General features: G+C 40.5%; 2 protein-coding genes across 8 annotated transcripts in view; one reads left to right on the top strand and one right to left on the bottom strand.

The window, feature by feature from the left end:
• LOC133636326 (zinc finger protein 568-like) overlaps positions 1-16,562 on the top strand; it is a 448,159-nt gene that overhangs the window by 144,056 nt on the left and 287,541 nt on the right. For 3 of the 4 annotated variants that reach the window (XM_062030236.1, XM_062030235.1, XM_062030234.1), the window contains exon 5: positions 9,963-15,432. The exons of the other annotated variant lie outside the window; for it this stretch is intronic. In XM_062030236.1, coding sequence (XP_061886220.1) covers positions 9,963-11,602 — 1,640 coding nt within the window. In that variant the 3' untranslated portion in view covers positions 11,603-15,432. Of the gene's footprint in view, positions 1-9,962; positions 15,433-16,562 lie in introns of those variants that run through there. 4 annotated transcript variants of the gene reach the window in all.
• The window catches only part of LOC133636336 (gastrula zinc finger protein XlCGF57.1-like), a 297,128-nt gene that overhangs the window by 176,052 nt on the left and 104,514 nt on the right, over positions 1-16,562 (bottom strand). The gene's annotated exons all lie outside the window — the stretch shown is intronic.

The following is a 16,562-nucleotide window of genomic DNA, read 5'->3' as shown; positions in this document are numbered from 1 at the left end:
TGAGTGAAATCCAGAAGCCACATTCAGCATTGGTACATCCCTTCAAGTGTGGGATAAGCACAGTGAAAAAAGCAAAACACTTGACAAGCACTTACCAGTGAGCTGCCTCTATTTTTTAAATGTTATTTATTTACTAGCAAGCTGGTCTCGCTTTGCTCGACATTTTTAATTCTTAGAGAAACAAAACTCAAATTTTTTTTAAAAATACAAGAAAATATTTTAAAGACTTGGTCTTCACTAACAGATTTGGTGTCCAGTTCAAAGTGTGACATGATTTATTTAAAAATTTGAAAGTTGACTTTTGTATTTTACATGAGTTATTATTTGTACAAACATGGTGCAAAGTAATTCATGATTTGTTCAAAAATGTTAGTGGCTAGCTAGTTAAAATGGGATATTGTGATTTCACAAGATTGTCTTAAAAGTGATCATTTGAAAATGGTCAATTTGAAAAATGTGCACTGAGAGAAAATATAAAAATAAAGTGTTGCATATTGATATTCATCTGTTTCTATATATATTTATTGTGAGAAATCATTAAGATGATCAGTGTTCCCACAAAGATAAATATCATTAATTATTAATAATAACATAGAGTTAAAGGTAAATTGAGCAAATTGGCTATTTCTGGCAATTTATTTAAGTGTGTATCTAACTGGTAGCCCTTCGCATTAATCAGTACCCAAGAAGTAGCTCTTGGTTTCAAAAAGGTTGGTGACCCCTGGTCTAATGTCATCCTAGTACCCCCCTCCCTCCCAGAGAGGAGTTGTACAGTCTAATGTCATCCTAGTACCCCCCTTTCCCCCAGAGAGGAGTTGTACATTCTAATGTCATCCTAGTACCCCCCTCCCCCCCAGAGAGGAGTTGTACAGTCTAATGTCATCCTAGTACCCCCCCACCCCCTTTTTTTTTTGTGACAAGCATTTTTCAGTCCTTTTGTCATCCATGGTTGGTTGTTTTTCTTTTGCTTCTTACTAACTTCTTTCCATGGACAACATAAGCATTGATATTGATATTATACATGTGGGCCAATATATATATATATATATATATATATATATATATATATATATATATATATATATATATATATATATATATATATATATATATATATATATATATATATATATATATATATATATATATATATATATATATATATATATATAGAGGTGAGGGATCAGACAAAGAGCAGCTCGAAGACTTCTATGGAAATACAAGAACCGAGACTCAGATTTCCCTCGCCCGGACGCGGGTCACCGGGGCCCCCCTCTGGAGCCAGGCCCGGAGTTGGGGCACGACGGCGAGCGCCTGGTGGCCGGGCCTGTCCCCATGGGGCCCGGCCGGGCACAGCCCGAAGAGGCAACGTGGGTCCCCCCTCCAATGGGCTCACCACCCATAGCAGGGGCCATAGAGGTCGGGTGCAATGTGAGCTGGGCGGCAGCCGAAGGCAGGGCACTTGGCGGTCCGATCCTCGGCTACAGAAGCTAGCTCTTGGGACGTGGAACGTCACCTCGCTGGGGGGGAAGGAGCCTGAGCTAGTGCGCGAGGTGGAGAAGTTCCGGCTAAATATAGTCGGACTCACTTCGACGCACAGCAAGGGCTCCAGAACCAGTTCTCTCGAGAGGGGATGGACTCTCTTCCACTCTGGCGTTGCCGGCAGTGAGAGACGACGGGCTGGGGTGGCAATTCTTGTTGCCCCCCGGCTCAGAACCTGCATGTTGGAGTTCAACGCGGTGGACGAGAGGGTAGCTTCCCTCCGCCTTCAGGTGGGGGGACGGGTCCTGACTGTTGTTTGCGCTTACGCGCCAAACAGCAGCTCAGAGTACCCACCCTTTTTGGATTCACTCGAGGGAGTACTTGAGGGTGCTCCCCCGGGTGATTCCCTCGTTCTACTGGGGGACTTCAACGCTCATATTGGCAACGACAGTGAAACCTGGAGAGGTTTGATTGGTAAGAATGGCCGCCCGGATCTGAACCCGAGTGGTGTTTTGTTATTGGACTTTTGTGCCCGTCACGGATTGTCCATAACGAACACCATGTTCAAGCATAAGGGTGTCCATATGTGCACTTGGCACCAGGACACCCTGGGCCGCAGTTCCATGATCGACTTTGTAGTTGTGTCATCGGATTTGCGGCCTCATGTTTTGGACACTCGGGTAAAGAGAGGGGCGGAGCTTTCTACCGATCACCACCTGGTGGTGAGTTGGCTGCGATGGTTGGGGAGGATGCCGGACAGACCTGGCAGGCCCAAACGCATTGATTGATTGATTGATTGATATATTTTTATTTCAAATATGCATAAAAACAAGAGCAAGCCTGATCCAATACAGTGCTATAGCCTTAACAGCCATTATAACAAAATGAAAAACAATGGAGAATAAAAAACAAAAACAAATGAGCATTGGACTTTCTTTTTCTTTTTCTTTTTTTTCTTACTTTTTTTTTACATATTTGAAAAGGAGTGAGAAGAAGTTTACACTTATTTAATCCCACCCCTTTTCTTTAAATCATAAATTACTGTGAGCCAGAACTACCTATTCACTCAATGTACAAACTTAAAGAACTTGTATATACTGTACATACATCATAGATATATACATACATATGCACACTACACCCATACATAGCCACATCATTACCACTAGTGATCATGGAAATGGTATGATGCCACCACAACAACACCACTGCCTCAATGGGCAGCCCCACACTCTTCTGTAACACAAACAACCCAATATCAAAGCCCTTCTTCATCTCTGTACCTCTGGAATACCATGTACTTATACTTCCTTTTAAACCGGTTTATGTTTGGACATTGCTTTAACTCATCATTCAAACCATTCCATAATTTCACTCCACAAATTGAAATACAAAAACTTTTAATGGTCGTTCTATAACTAAGCATTTTGAAATGTAAATTTAAATTCCCCCTTAAATTATAACCGCCCTCTCGTGTGCTGAACAATTTTTGTATGCTTCCTGGGAGTTTATTTATTTTGGCTTTATACATTATTTGTGCAGTTTGATACAAAATATCATTACATTTCAATATTTTTGACTGTAAGAATAGTGAGTGAGTATGGTCCAGATATCCAACCTTGTTGATGATCCGTACAGCTCTTTTCTGAAGTATAGTTATTGAATTTAATGAGCTTTTATAATTATTCCCCCAGACTTCCACACAGTAGGTTGAATATGGTAAAACTAATGAACAATAAAGAATGTGGAGTGATTTGTGATCCAGAACCTGCTTTGCTTTATTTATTACTGAGATGCTTCTTGACAGCTTGGATTGTACATGTTTTATATGTGATTTCCAGTTAATTTGATCGTCAATTGTAACTCCAAGGAATTTTATTTCAAAAACCCTTTCAATATCCACCCCATCTATTTGTATCTGCACCCTTGTTTCACGTGTCCTCTTTCCAAACAGCATTAACTTAGTCTTAGTCAGGTTTAATGACAATTTATTATAGTCAAACCAAGTTTTTAGTTTACTCATGTCTTCCATAATGACTTCCTGCAATTGTTTTAAGTCATCCCCTGAACAAAAAATATCAGTGTCATCAGCAAATAACACTAATTTCAATAATGTAGACACTTTACATATATCATTGATATACAGGATGAACAGTTTTGGCCCCAACACTGACCCCTGGGGGACACCACAAGCAATATCCAAACATGATGAACAGCAATCCCCCAACTTCACAAACTGTTGTCTTTTATTTAAGTAACTTTTAAGCCAATCCAATACAACTCCCCTGATTCCATACTTTTCCATTTTATTGATTAATATATCATGGTTAATTGTGTCAAATGCTTTTTTTAGACCAATAAATATTCCCATTGCATATTGTTTCTTTTCTATGGCATTTGTGATTTCCTCTATTGTTTCAACTATTGCCATTGATGTAGATCTGTTTGATCCAAACCCATATTGACAGTCAGAGAGTAATTTATGCTTTTCTAGAAATGCATCTAACCTGTTATTGAATAGTTTTTCTAATATTTTAGAGAATTGTGGAAGTAAAGAGACGGGTCTATAGTTTGTGAAGGGGTGTTTGCTCCCAGTTTTAAACAGAGGTATAACTTTAGCTATTTTCATTTCATTTGGAAATGCGCCAGTTTGAAATGACAAATTACAGATATATGTTAATGGTTTTGATATCCCTGTAATGACCTTTTTCACCAATGCCATACTAATGTCATTGGAGTCAGTGGACATTTTGTTCTTACATTTGTTTACAATATCCAACACTTCTTCTTCACCCACTGCATTTAAAAACATAGAATTGGGATTTCTCTCCAACAATCCCTCCATATTTTTACCAGTTGTCCGTGGATCTGGGATTTTTTCTGCAAGCTCAGGTCCAATACAATACAATAAAAAATAAAAAATAAAAATAATAATAAACACACAAAAAAAAAACAACGCTTACATTATCCTACATGACTGTAGGTATTGTATAGTCTAGCTTTCCTTTCATTTTTTTTATTTTTTTTTTTCTTTATCGACATGCACTATGGATCCTTGGTTGAATGATCACATTGTTCTTAGCTTTGTTTGGTTTGAATGATACCTTGTTATGATAGCCTTGTTCTATTCAGTTTTGTTTGGTTTGAATGATTACCTTATTCTTTTTCAGTTTGTTTGGTTTGGATGATTGCCTTGTTCTTTTTCAGTTTGTTTGGTTTGAGTGATTGCCTTATTTTTTCAGTTTTTGTTTTGTTTATTTATTTTTTGTTCAACTTATCTTGCTTGTTTATTCTTTTCATTGATTGTTTGTTCTATTAATTTCTATGAGTGTGTGCACTGGGTAGGGGTACAAACTTGTAGTTTTTAGGCAACAATAACTTTTCTTGTCAACTGGGTCATACATGTCCTGTAGCCTTTTTTACTACTCTAGAGTCTACGCCCCTGGTGGGTGGGTGCGTGTGGGTGTGGGTGCCTGTGTGTGCATATGTGATATATTGTTTTGTATTGATTTGTTGCATTGGATGTTCTAATGCACTACCGGCAAAGAAATACCAAGAAAATGTTTCTTTTGTGCGAAGGGGCAGGAAATATAAGATTTTCTTCATCCTGTTCCTTTTCGACATGGCTGTGTATTGAATGCAGTAAGGTATGTGAGATTGTTGAAATGTTGTTGAAATGTACACATCCAAGTACGAAATAAATAAATAATTGAATTGAATTGAATTGAATTGAATTGAATTGAATTGAATTGAATTGAATTGAATTGAATACTTACAAAGAATTTATTGAAGGCATTAGCCACATCTTCAATATTATCATTTTCTTTACCATCATTTGTGAAATACGTTGGATAGTTATTTGAAGAGGTACTGTTTCTTATAATACTGTTTAATAAATTCCATATTCTTTTGATATTGTTTTTATTATCATCTAGTAATTTCTTATAATAATCTCTCTTATTTGACCTTATAATATGAGTTAATTTGTTTTTATATTTTTTATATTTATTTTCTGCTTCTTTTGTTTTCAATCTTATAAATTCCCTGTAAAGAGTGTTTTTCTTTTTGCAAGCATTTTGCAATCCCTTTGTGATCCAAGGACAATTGGTATATTTTCTTCTACTGGTGCATTCTTTTATTGGGCAATTTTTATCATATAATGACCTAAATATTCTCAAGAATATATTGTAAGCACTATTAACATCACCATTTTCATAAATTACATCCCAATTCTGCTCCAGTAAATCATGTTTAAATGAACTAAAGGATTCCTCTGATCTCGTTCTTCTGTATTGGGTTGGCTTTTGTAGTTTTTTTGTCCTGTAGTTTCCATTAAATATCAGAAAAACTGGGAGGTGGTCAGTGATATCTTTGATCAATAGCCCACTTACGGTCTTATTCTCAATATCATTAGTGAATATGTTGTGGATTACAGTGGCAGAGTGAGACGTAATTCGACTGGGTCTGGTGATTTTGGGATATAGACTCATACTGTACATTGTGTCAATGAAATTATCTATATCTTTAGTTTTACTGGGATTTAACATGTCAATATTAAAGTCTCCACAAATGAAGACAGCTTTACTAATGTTACTCTCCTTTGAAAACAGGCATTCCATCCAATCTGTAAAACGTTCAATGCTTGTACCTGGCGATCTGTATATACAACTAATAATGACATTTCTACTTTTTTCCATACAAATTTCAATTGTTAGACATTCAAGTAGGTTATCAACCACAGTTGTCATATCATCCAGACGTTTAAATCTCAAGGTGTTATCCACATAGATTGCCACCCCTCCACCCCCCTTGTTTTGTCTATTCATATTAATAAAATCATAACCATCCAGTTCAAAATCTGTCACTTTTTCACTGTTAATCCAAGTTTCAGATACTGCAATTATGTTAAATGGTTGTGAAAAGGTGTGTAAATAGTCCTTGATGTCCTTGAAATTCCTGTTTAGGCTTCTACTATTGAAATGGATAATGGACAATTTGCCTTTAGTAATAATATTCTGGTTGTACTGTTCATTGGTGTAGTAGCAGCAGTTCTCATTGATATTGAGGAGGAAATTATTGTCCGGGTCTATATCATGTTCCAAGTCTTGTAGGTGGTGCTCAGTGTATTGAGATGCTTTCAACTGTACATTGTCATATTCACTTACCAACTGAATTATGTGGCTAGTGTCATCTTGCGTATTGTCAATGTGTGTCATGATTGTGTTTAATCGCTTTTACCTTACATTCCAGTTCATACGTCATATTCGTTCAGATCTTCGATGTTTCTAATCAGCAGCACTTTGGTGTTCTCCGGAGTGCCGTTGAGTTTGATGAATACTTTACAGTTCGCAGTCCAAGTTTGTAGAATTTTCTTCTCTCTCCTCATTTGGCGTGCTTTTCGGGCTATATCAGCATTTCGTTTGGTCAAATGGTCGTTCATGTATACGTTTGTTCCTTTTAGCTTCCTTCCCTGTTTTAGCAACGCGATCTTGTGCTTTCTGTTGACAAATCTCAGAACTACGCTCGGCTTGTCGTTTGTTCCTCTCCTGGGCAAAAGGTGACATGCTTCGATGCTGTTACAGTCCTGTTGTATATCCTTGGACTGCATGAAGACCGCTACCTGTCGCTCCATCGAAATAACATCCAACTCCGCCGGCTCCCCTCCATTCGCTGGGGCTACTGCTCGTGCGTAAGACCGGGGTTTGATGCTAAGTCCGGTGATGATCACATCATTGATCCTTGTGTACTGCTCAATATCAGCAACTCTGTTCTCCAGAATTGCCATTTTCTTGTCTTTCTCCAAATTGTCAGCCCTCATCTGATCCAGCTGCACAACAAGGGACCTGATGGTTTTCTGTTGCTCCTTGATCGTAGCAACTTCCTCGATCAGAGTGTCGATTGACTTTTTAAGTTCGCTATAATCAGCCTTGGGCGCCATCTCGTCTTTGTAACAGCGCACCGGCTATTTACTCCAGACATTCACTTGTTAAATGAATTGCAAACTTTCTCCTTACATTATTAAACTTAAATGTTTGGAGTAAAATTCGCGAGCACCGGTTCAGCTACCGGAACAGGAAGTCATGTGAGGGTTTGCTGGGAACGTCTGGCAGAGTCTCCTGTCAGAGAGAGTTTCAATTCCCACCTCCGGAAGAACTTTGAACATGTCACGAGGGAGGTGCTGGACATTGAGTCCGAGTGGACCATGTTCCGCACCTCTATTGTCGAGGCGGCTGATTGGAGCTGTGGCCGCAAGGTAGTTGGTGCCTGTCGTGGCGGAAATCCTAGAACCCGTTGGTGGACACCGGTGGTGAGGGATGCCGTCAAGCTGAAAAAGGAGTCCTATCGGGTTCTTTTGGCTCATAGGACTCCTGAGGCAGCGGACAGGTACCGACAGGCCAAGCGGTGTGCGGCTTCAGCGGTCGCGGAGGCAAAAACTCGGACATGGGAGGAGTTCGGGGAAGCCATGGAAAACGACTTCCGGACGGCTTCGAAGCGATTCTGGACCACCATCCGCCGCCTCAGGAAGGGGAAGCAGTGCACTATCAACACCGTGTATGGTGAGGATGGTGTTCTGCTGACCTCGACTGCGGATGTTGTGGATCGGTGGAAGGAATACTTCGAAGACCTCCTCAATCCCACCAACACGTCTTCCTATGAGGAAGCAGTGCCTGGGGAATCTGTGGTGGGCTCTCCTATTTCTGGGGCTGAAGTTGCTGAGGTAGTTAAAAATCTCCTCGGTGGCAAGGCCCCGGGGGTGGATGAGACCCGCCCGGAGTTCCTTAAGGCTCTGGATGCTGTGGGGCTGTCTTGGTTGACAAGACTCTGCAGCATCGCGTGGACATCGGGGGCGGTACCTCTGGATTGGCAGACCGGGGTGGTGGTTCCTCTCTTTAAGAAGGGGAACCGGAGGGTGTGTTCTAACTATCGTGGGATCACACTCCTCAGCCTTCCCGGTAAGGTCTATTCAGGTGTGCTGGAGAGGAGGCTACGCCGGATAGTCGAACCTCGGATTCAGGAGGAACAGTGTGGTTTTCGTCCTGGTCGTGGAACTGTGGACCAGCTCTATACTCTCGGCAGGGTCCTTGAGGGTGCATGGGAGTTTGCCCAACCAGTCTACATGTGTTTTGTGGACTTGGAGAAGGCATTCGACCGTGTCCCTCGGGAAGTCCTGTGGGGAGTGCTCAGAGAGTATGGGGTATCGGACTGTCTGATTGTGGCGGTCCGCTCCCTGTATGATCAGTGTCAGAGCTTGGTCCGCATTGCCGGCAGTAAGTCGGACACGTTTCCAGTGAGGGTTGGACTCCGCCAAGGCTGCCCTTTGTCACCGATTCTGTTCATAACTTTTATGGACAGAATTTCTAGGCACAGTCAAGGCGTTGAGGGGATCCGGTTTGGTGGCTGCAGGATTAGGTCTCTGCTTTTTGCAGATGATGTGGTCCTGATGGCTTCATCTGGCCAGGATCTTCAGCTCTCGCTGGATCGGTTCGCAGCCGAGTGTGAAGCGACTGGGATGAGAATCAGCACCTCCAAGTCCGAGTCCATGGTTCTCGCCCGGAAAAGGGTGGAGTGCCATCTCCGGGTTGGGGAGGAGATCTTGCCCCAAGTAGAGGAGTTCAAGTACCTCGGAGTCTTTTTCACGAGTGAGGGAAGAGTGGATCGGGAGATCGACAAGCGGATCGGTGCGGTGTCTTCAGTAATGCGGACGCTGTATCGGTCTGTTGTGGTGAAGAAGGAGCTGAGCCGCAAGGCAAAGCTCTCAATCTACCGGTCGATCTACGTTCCCATCCTCCCCTATGGTCATGAGCTTTGGGTTATGACCGAAAGGACAAGATCACGGGTACAAGTGGCCGAAATGAGTTTCCTCCGCCGGGTGGCGGGGCTCTCCCTTAGAGATAGGGTGAGAAGCTCTGTCATCCGGGAGGAGCTCAAAGTAAAGCCACTGCTCCTCCACATCGAGAGGAGCCAGATGAGGTGGTTCGGGCATCTGGTCAGGATGCCACCCGAACGCCTCCCTAGGGAGGTGTTTAGGGCACGTCCGACCGGTAAGAGGCCACGGGGAAGACCCAGGACACGTTGGGAAGACTATGTCTCCCGGTTGGCCTGGGAACGCCTCGGGATCCCCCGGGAAGAGCTGGACGAAGTGACTGGGGAGAGGGAAGTCTGGGCTTCCCTGCTTAGGCTGCTGCCCCCGCGACCCGACCTCGGATAAGCGGAGGAAGATGGATGGATGGATGGATGTATATATATAGGCTGTTAAATGTAGCTTTGATGTGGCAAGCTACTTTTGCAGTGTAGCTTGTAGTGTAGCGTGCTACAATTCTCTGAGGATAGCTTAGCTCCATTTAATTGAGAGTAACTTGTAGCTTAGCTTACTACATTGTCCAGGTAGCTTGCCCATCACTGTCTATTTGGCCTAGCTCACATGTCAATAGTTTGAATACTGCAAACTTCAATACAGTAACACCTCATTTGTTCTGCAGACATCCAGCGGGTGTCAGCGGGGAGTCATGAAGAGGAGTGGCACACCAGTGTGGGACAGAAGGAGCTACAGGCCCCCTCCCACATTAAAGAGGAGCAGCTTCATGATGAAGATGAAGCTCAGTCCTTACAGCTTCATCACAGTCAAAGTGAGGAGAACAGAGGGGCGGAGCTTGTAAGTCAACACATCACAGAAGCTGATGGAGAGCATTGTGAAGATATAAAGTCAGAACCAGACAGCATCTTTGCTCCACTGTCAGACATGGACCACATGATGTCACACTCTTCTGATCACAGTGACCACATCCAAAAACCTTTGGAGAGTCAAAATGACTCTAAAGGTGATACGAGACATCACACTAACAACAAACACTTTGACTGCTCTCAATGTGGGAAATCATTTAGACAGAAGAGTCGTTTTACAGTACACATGAGAACACATACTGGAGAGAAACCTGTTAATTGCTCTGTTTGTAAGAAGAGTTTCTCCTCAAAACATTACATGACCACACACATGATAACACACACTGGCGAGAAACCTTTTACTTGCTCTGTTTGTAAGAAGAGTTTCTCCACAAAGCTTAGCATGACCACACACACAAGAACACATACTGGAGAGAACCCTTTTACTTGCTCTGTTTGTAAGAAGAGTTTCTCCGCAAAACATGACATGACGAAACACATGAGAACACACACAGGTGAGAAACCTTTTACTTGCTCTGTTTGTAAGAAGAGTTTCTCCAGAAAGACTAACATGACCAGACACATAAGAATACACACTGGAGAGAAACGTTTTGCTTGCTCAGCTTGTGCTAAAAGATTCAACACTAAGCAGGAAATGATAGTGCACCTGAGAACACACACAGGTGAGAAACATTTTTCTTGCTCTGTTTGTAAGAAGAGTTTCTCCAGAAAGGAACACATGACCAAACACATGAGAACACACACTGGAGAGAAACCTGTTAATTGCTCTGTTTGTAAGAAGAGTTTCTCCTCAAAACATTACATGACCACACACATGATAACACACACTGGCGAGAAACCTTTTACTTGCTCTGTTTGTAAGAAGAGTTTCTCCACAAAGCTTAGCATGACCACACACACGAGAACACATACTGGAGAGAACCCTTTTACTTGCTCTGTTTGTAAGAAGAGTTTCTCCGCAAAACATGACATGACGAAACACATGAGAACACACACAGGTGAGAAACCTTTTACTTGCTCTGTTTGTAAGAAGAGTTTCTCCAGAAAGACTAACATGGACAGACACATAAGAATACACACTGGAGAGAAACGTTTTGCTTGCTCAGCTTGTGCTAAAAGATTCAACACTAAGCAGGAAATGATAGTGCACCTGAGAACACACACAGGTGAGAAACATTTTTCTTGCTCTGTTTGTAAGAAGAGTTTCTCCAGAAAGGAACACATGACCAAACACATGAGAACACACACTGGAGAGAAACCTTTTACTTGCTCAGCTTGTGCCAAAAGATTCAACACTAAGAAGGAAATTATATTGCACATGAGAACACACACAGGTATAAAACCGTTTAGTTGCACTGTGTGTGTTAAAAGGTTCAGGTTTAAGTTTCAGTTGAGTAAACACAAGTGTGTAACAGTCATGGAAGCTGCAGGGATTTAGTAACACTTAAACAGTGATTGTGCTAAATGTAGTTTTAAAACACAGCATGTTTGAAGGCCTACTGAAAGCCACTACTAGCGACCACGCAGTCTGATAGTTTATATATCAATGATGAAATCTTAACATTGCAACACATGCCAATACGGCCGGGTTAACTTATAAAGTGACATTTTAAATTTCCCGCCACACTTCCGGTTGAAAACATCTATGTATGATGACGTATGCGCGTGACGTCAATGGTTGAAACGGAAGTATTGGGACACATTGTATCCAATACAAACAGCTCTGTTTTCATCTCAAAATTCCACAGTATTCTGGACATCTGTGTTGGTGAATCTTTTGCAATTTGTTTAATGAACAATGACGACTGCAAAGAAGAAAGCTGTAGGTGGGATCGGTGTATTAGCGGCTGGCTGCAGCAACACAACCAGGAGGACTTTGAGGTGGATAGCAGACGCGCTAGCCGATGCTAGCCGCCAACCGCATCGATGATCGGGTGAAGTCCTTCGTCGCTCCGTCGATCGCTGGAACACAGGTGAGCACGGGTGTTGATGAGCAGATGAGGGCTGGCTGGTGTAGGTGGAGAGCTAATGTTTTTAACATAGCTCTGTGAGGTCATGTAGCTAAGTTAGCTTCAATGGCGTCGTTAGCAACAGCATTGTTAAGCTTCGCCAGGCTGGAAAGCATTAACCGTGTGGTTACAGGTCCATGGTTTAATAGTATTGTTGATTTTCTGTCTATCCTTCCAGTCAGACAGAAAACAAGCACCTGAATTCAGCATGGACACTACTATGTTCCAAGGGACGACTAAACAAGAGGACCTAGATTCAGGATTGCATCCACCTACACTTATAGAGATTATTGAAACAACAATAAAGATTGTTGAACAAGAAAATATGGAACTAAAAAATTTCTGCGACAAAGATCACAAAATCTAGGATTTGGAAAATGATATAGATCCAGATACAAATGTGTTCTCCCACATAAGTAATAATTGTTTTTATTATACAGATGATCAATATAATAGCAACATTAAATGTGATAACAAATTGTCAATTATTCATTTTAATAGCAGAAGCTTGTATGCAAACTACAACAACATTAAGATCTTTTTGGAACACATCAACGAACCATTCAAAGTGATTGCTGTCACAGAAACATGGATTGATGATAAAAAAAAGGAATAGATTTTGATCTGGAGGGATATGAACTAAACTACATCAACAGAACCAACAAAAATGGAGGAGGAGTAGCTGTGTACGTGATGAAGAACCTGAACTACAAAGTGGTAAAAAACATGTCATTTGCTATAGATAATATCTTAGAATGTATAACCATTGAAATATGTCAGGAAAAAGCAAAAACATATTCATCAGTTGTATTGATAGATCACCTAAGTCAAGTATAGAGACATTATTGTGATTACTTATGGAGTATATTGTGAATAAATTGAGAACAGGAAGTGAACAAAAGTTTTAGCAACTGTTATGTAAAAAAAAAAAGGGGTAGGATTAAATAAGCTCTGCTTCTTCCTACTCCTTTTCCAACATGTTGAAAGAGAAACTGGAAATTGTGATGTATCATGTTGTATGTTTGCATGTTCGAAATAAAATAAATTCAAACTCAAAACTCAAACTCAAACTCAGGGGTTTATTTATTTTGTTTCTATCTGCATTTGAGCCTGATGCTATCACGTTAGCTCCGTAGCTAAAGAGCTTCGCCGATGTATTGTCGTGGAGATAAAAGTCACTGTGAATGTCCATTTCGCGTTCTCGACTCTCATTTTCAAGAGGATATAGTATCCCAGGTGGTTTAAAATACAAATCCATGATCCACAATAGAAAAATGAGAAAGTGTGGAATCCAATGAGCCCTTGTACCTAAGTTACGGTCAGAGCGAAAAAAGATATGTCCTGCACTGCACTCTAGTCCTTCACTCTCACGTTCCTCATCTACAAATCTGTAATCGTCGCTTTTTCGGTCCGAATCGCTCTCGCTGCTGGTGTAAACAATGAGGAAATGTGAGTAGCCCTTCAGCCTGCGACGTCACGCTACTTCCGGTACAGGCAAGGCTTTTTTATCAGCGACCAAAACTTTATCGTCGATGTTCTCTTCTAAATCCTTTCAGCAAAAATTTGGCAATATCGCGAAATGATCAAGTATGACACATAGAATGGACCTGCTATCCCTGTTTAAATAAAAAAAAATCATTTCAGTGGGCCTTTAATAAGAATGTATATTTGATGTTGTATGTAGTGCTTCTTATCCTCTAGTCTTATATGTTGTCCTGTAGTTACTTTTTAAGTTGTGTGCATGTTTTGAATATTATATATGTAGCTACTATTTTATTCTATTTTCTCATTGTTAAATAGAGGACATGTTATTATCATTTGTATTTTTTCTACACATTTTGCATTTTATTGATGTTATTATCCAATTAAAATTATGAATGAATAAAATGGTTAACAAAATGTGGACTGTGGTAGATTAGCAGCATTGTTACATCATGGATGTTAACTACTGCAAAACATCAACAAAGAACAAAAATGCTGAAGTTAGCAACACATCACTGAACTTTAGAGCCATCGTGAGTGGAGTTGCTTGTTTTTATTGCTGCATTTCTACTTATTTCACCTCACATCTTCACTTTTAATCCTAAAGTTGTGTCCTTGGGCGGGACACTTCACCCTTGCCCCCGGTGCCACTCACACTGGTGAATTGAATGATGAATGATAGGTGGTGGTCGGAGGGGCCGTAGGCGCAAATTGCAGCCACGCTTCCGTCAGTCTACCCCAGGGCAGCCGTGGCTATGAAAGTAGCTTACCACCACCAGGTGTGAATGAATGATGGGTTCTACATGTAAAGCGACTTTGGGTACTTAGAAAAGCGCTATATAAATCCCAGGTATTATTAAAGTCTTCTTCAAATATATTGTTGTAGGCTTCTAACATTTATGTTTCTGATGTGTGTGTAGTCTGTGGAAAGGGTTGTTGTCCCTTGTGGATCCAATTGTTCACTTGCACATGTACATCTTCATCATCATCATCATCATCACCGGTCCAATACTGGACGAAACCTTAGCATTAATGTTTTAATATAAGTGTGACCTCATTATTCCTTGATAATAAGACTAAAAATACAGATTTAAGCACTGTATTAGTGCTTCTTGTAGTACTCCAACTCGCCACACTGAGAAGTGGGGGCGATCATGAGCTAGCAGATGCATGTTGCTATCATGTTTTATCAGCGAGGAAGACAGCATTTGTGTTTACTTTTTTGTCAGATCCAAGTTTTAATGCTCTGCTAAATAAATGAATCACTATGGCTGCCAATATGGAGGATTATATATATATGTAAGCAGGGGCGTCACTAGCTTTTAAGGACAGGAGGGGCTTAGCCCCCAGGAGATGCACAGGATGCGAGTGAACGTAGCGCACGAGTACAAAACTTCACAAACGGCTAACAAAGACTTAGAAATTAATCATTGTTATTATTATTTCAGTGGGTTTATTTTTAATGTGTGTTCAGTACAACAACAAACATGGGTTTGCACAGTGACATTTTGTTTACAGCATCAACAAGAAACAATGACTTGCATGATCCTTCAAGATACACTGAAACACAATGAAAGTCATGGCATTAGCCTCTATGTTATTCATTCACAACATAGAGGCTAATGCCACCACTTTAGCTCACAATACAATAATTGTTTGTTCCCAAATATTTTGAAGTTGCACAGATTACATTTTGGGCACATATGTGACTAAAATGGTTGTAAATTCAAGCCCTGGAAATATTACTTAATTACTTGAATTAAAGTAATATCTGGATCGGGATAATTTGGCTTGTATATAATATATTTATATATGTATATATGTATATATATATATATATATATATATATATATATATATATATATATATATATATATATATATATATATATATATATATATATATATATATATATATTATGGCAAGCCGTTAAGGAAATTAAATATATATGGAAGTGTGAATAGGAATGAGAAACATTTATATATACTGTAAATAAGAAAGACTTAGAGTCCGTCTGCTGATCTGAAAAAGAGCCAAAGCTGTCAAAGAGCTGAGGGACCATCTTCAAAGTGCAATGCTGAAACTAATAATGCAAACAATAAAATGTAACTTCCAGGGGTTGAGATTAACGTAGTCCCGTCGTCCCGGGGACGGTAAAAAAAAATGCACGGGACGAAATTAAATGCTTTTAACAATTTTTTTTCTTTTTCTTTTTATGTATTTATTCATTTTACATTTTATATTAAATGTCTTGGTTTTTCCACCCTCTGAAAATCCTATGAAATGTTTAACAAGCCATCCTATAATACAGGCCTGGCCAACCCGCGGCTCGGGAGCCTCATGCGGCTCTTTAACTAGTTTCATGCGGCTCTTCAGGAGCTGTCACATGACACAAGTGCCCCTGGCTGCAGCCCGCAGATCGAGGAGGGGCTAGTGTGAGACAGTGCACACAATGTTAACTGTTGAAAATTACTGATGTTATCATGTTGGTGTGGTTATTTTCATTAGATCTGGCTGAGCAGAGGTCTGTGTATGCGTGCATACATGATTAAAAGATGATGTTCATGTGTACCCATGTGTATGATGTGGCTCTTTGCAGTAACACAGAAAAAAAGTGGCTCTTAGTCTCTGACTAATTGGCCACCCCTGCTATAATAATACAACAGCTATTAATGTAACAATACAATAAAACAAATATATTTAATGATGTTGTTTTCATTATTTTAACAATAGGCTAATGTATATTACTTTGTATAGATTCTACAAGAAATACAAAACTTAAAAACTAAATTATTTACATTTGCAGACACAAGGTTATTGTTCTGCAGTGCTGTGTGCTAATGTGCTTCGTACACCTGCAGGACCGCAAGCAAGGTCGCAGAGAAAATGCGGACTGGATTTTGAGT

The sequence above is a fragment of the Entelurus aequoreus genome, linkage group LG20 (assembly GCF_033978785.1).
Source record: "Entelurus aequoreus isolate RoL-2023_Sb linkage group LG20, RoL_Eaeq_v1.1, whole genome shotgun sequence".
NCBI classification, from domain to species: Eukaryota; Metazoa; Chordata; class Actinopteri; order Syngnathiformes; family Syngnathidae; genus Entelurus; species Entelurus aequoreus.
The sequence above is the reverse complement of the archived record's forward strand: the minus strand, read 5'-3'. Positions and strand labels throughout refer to the sequence as shown.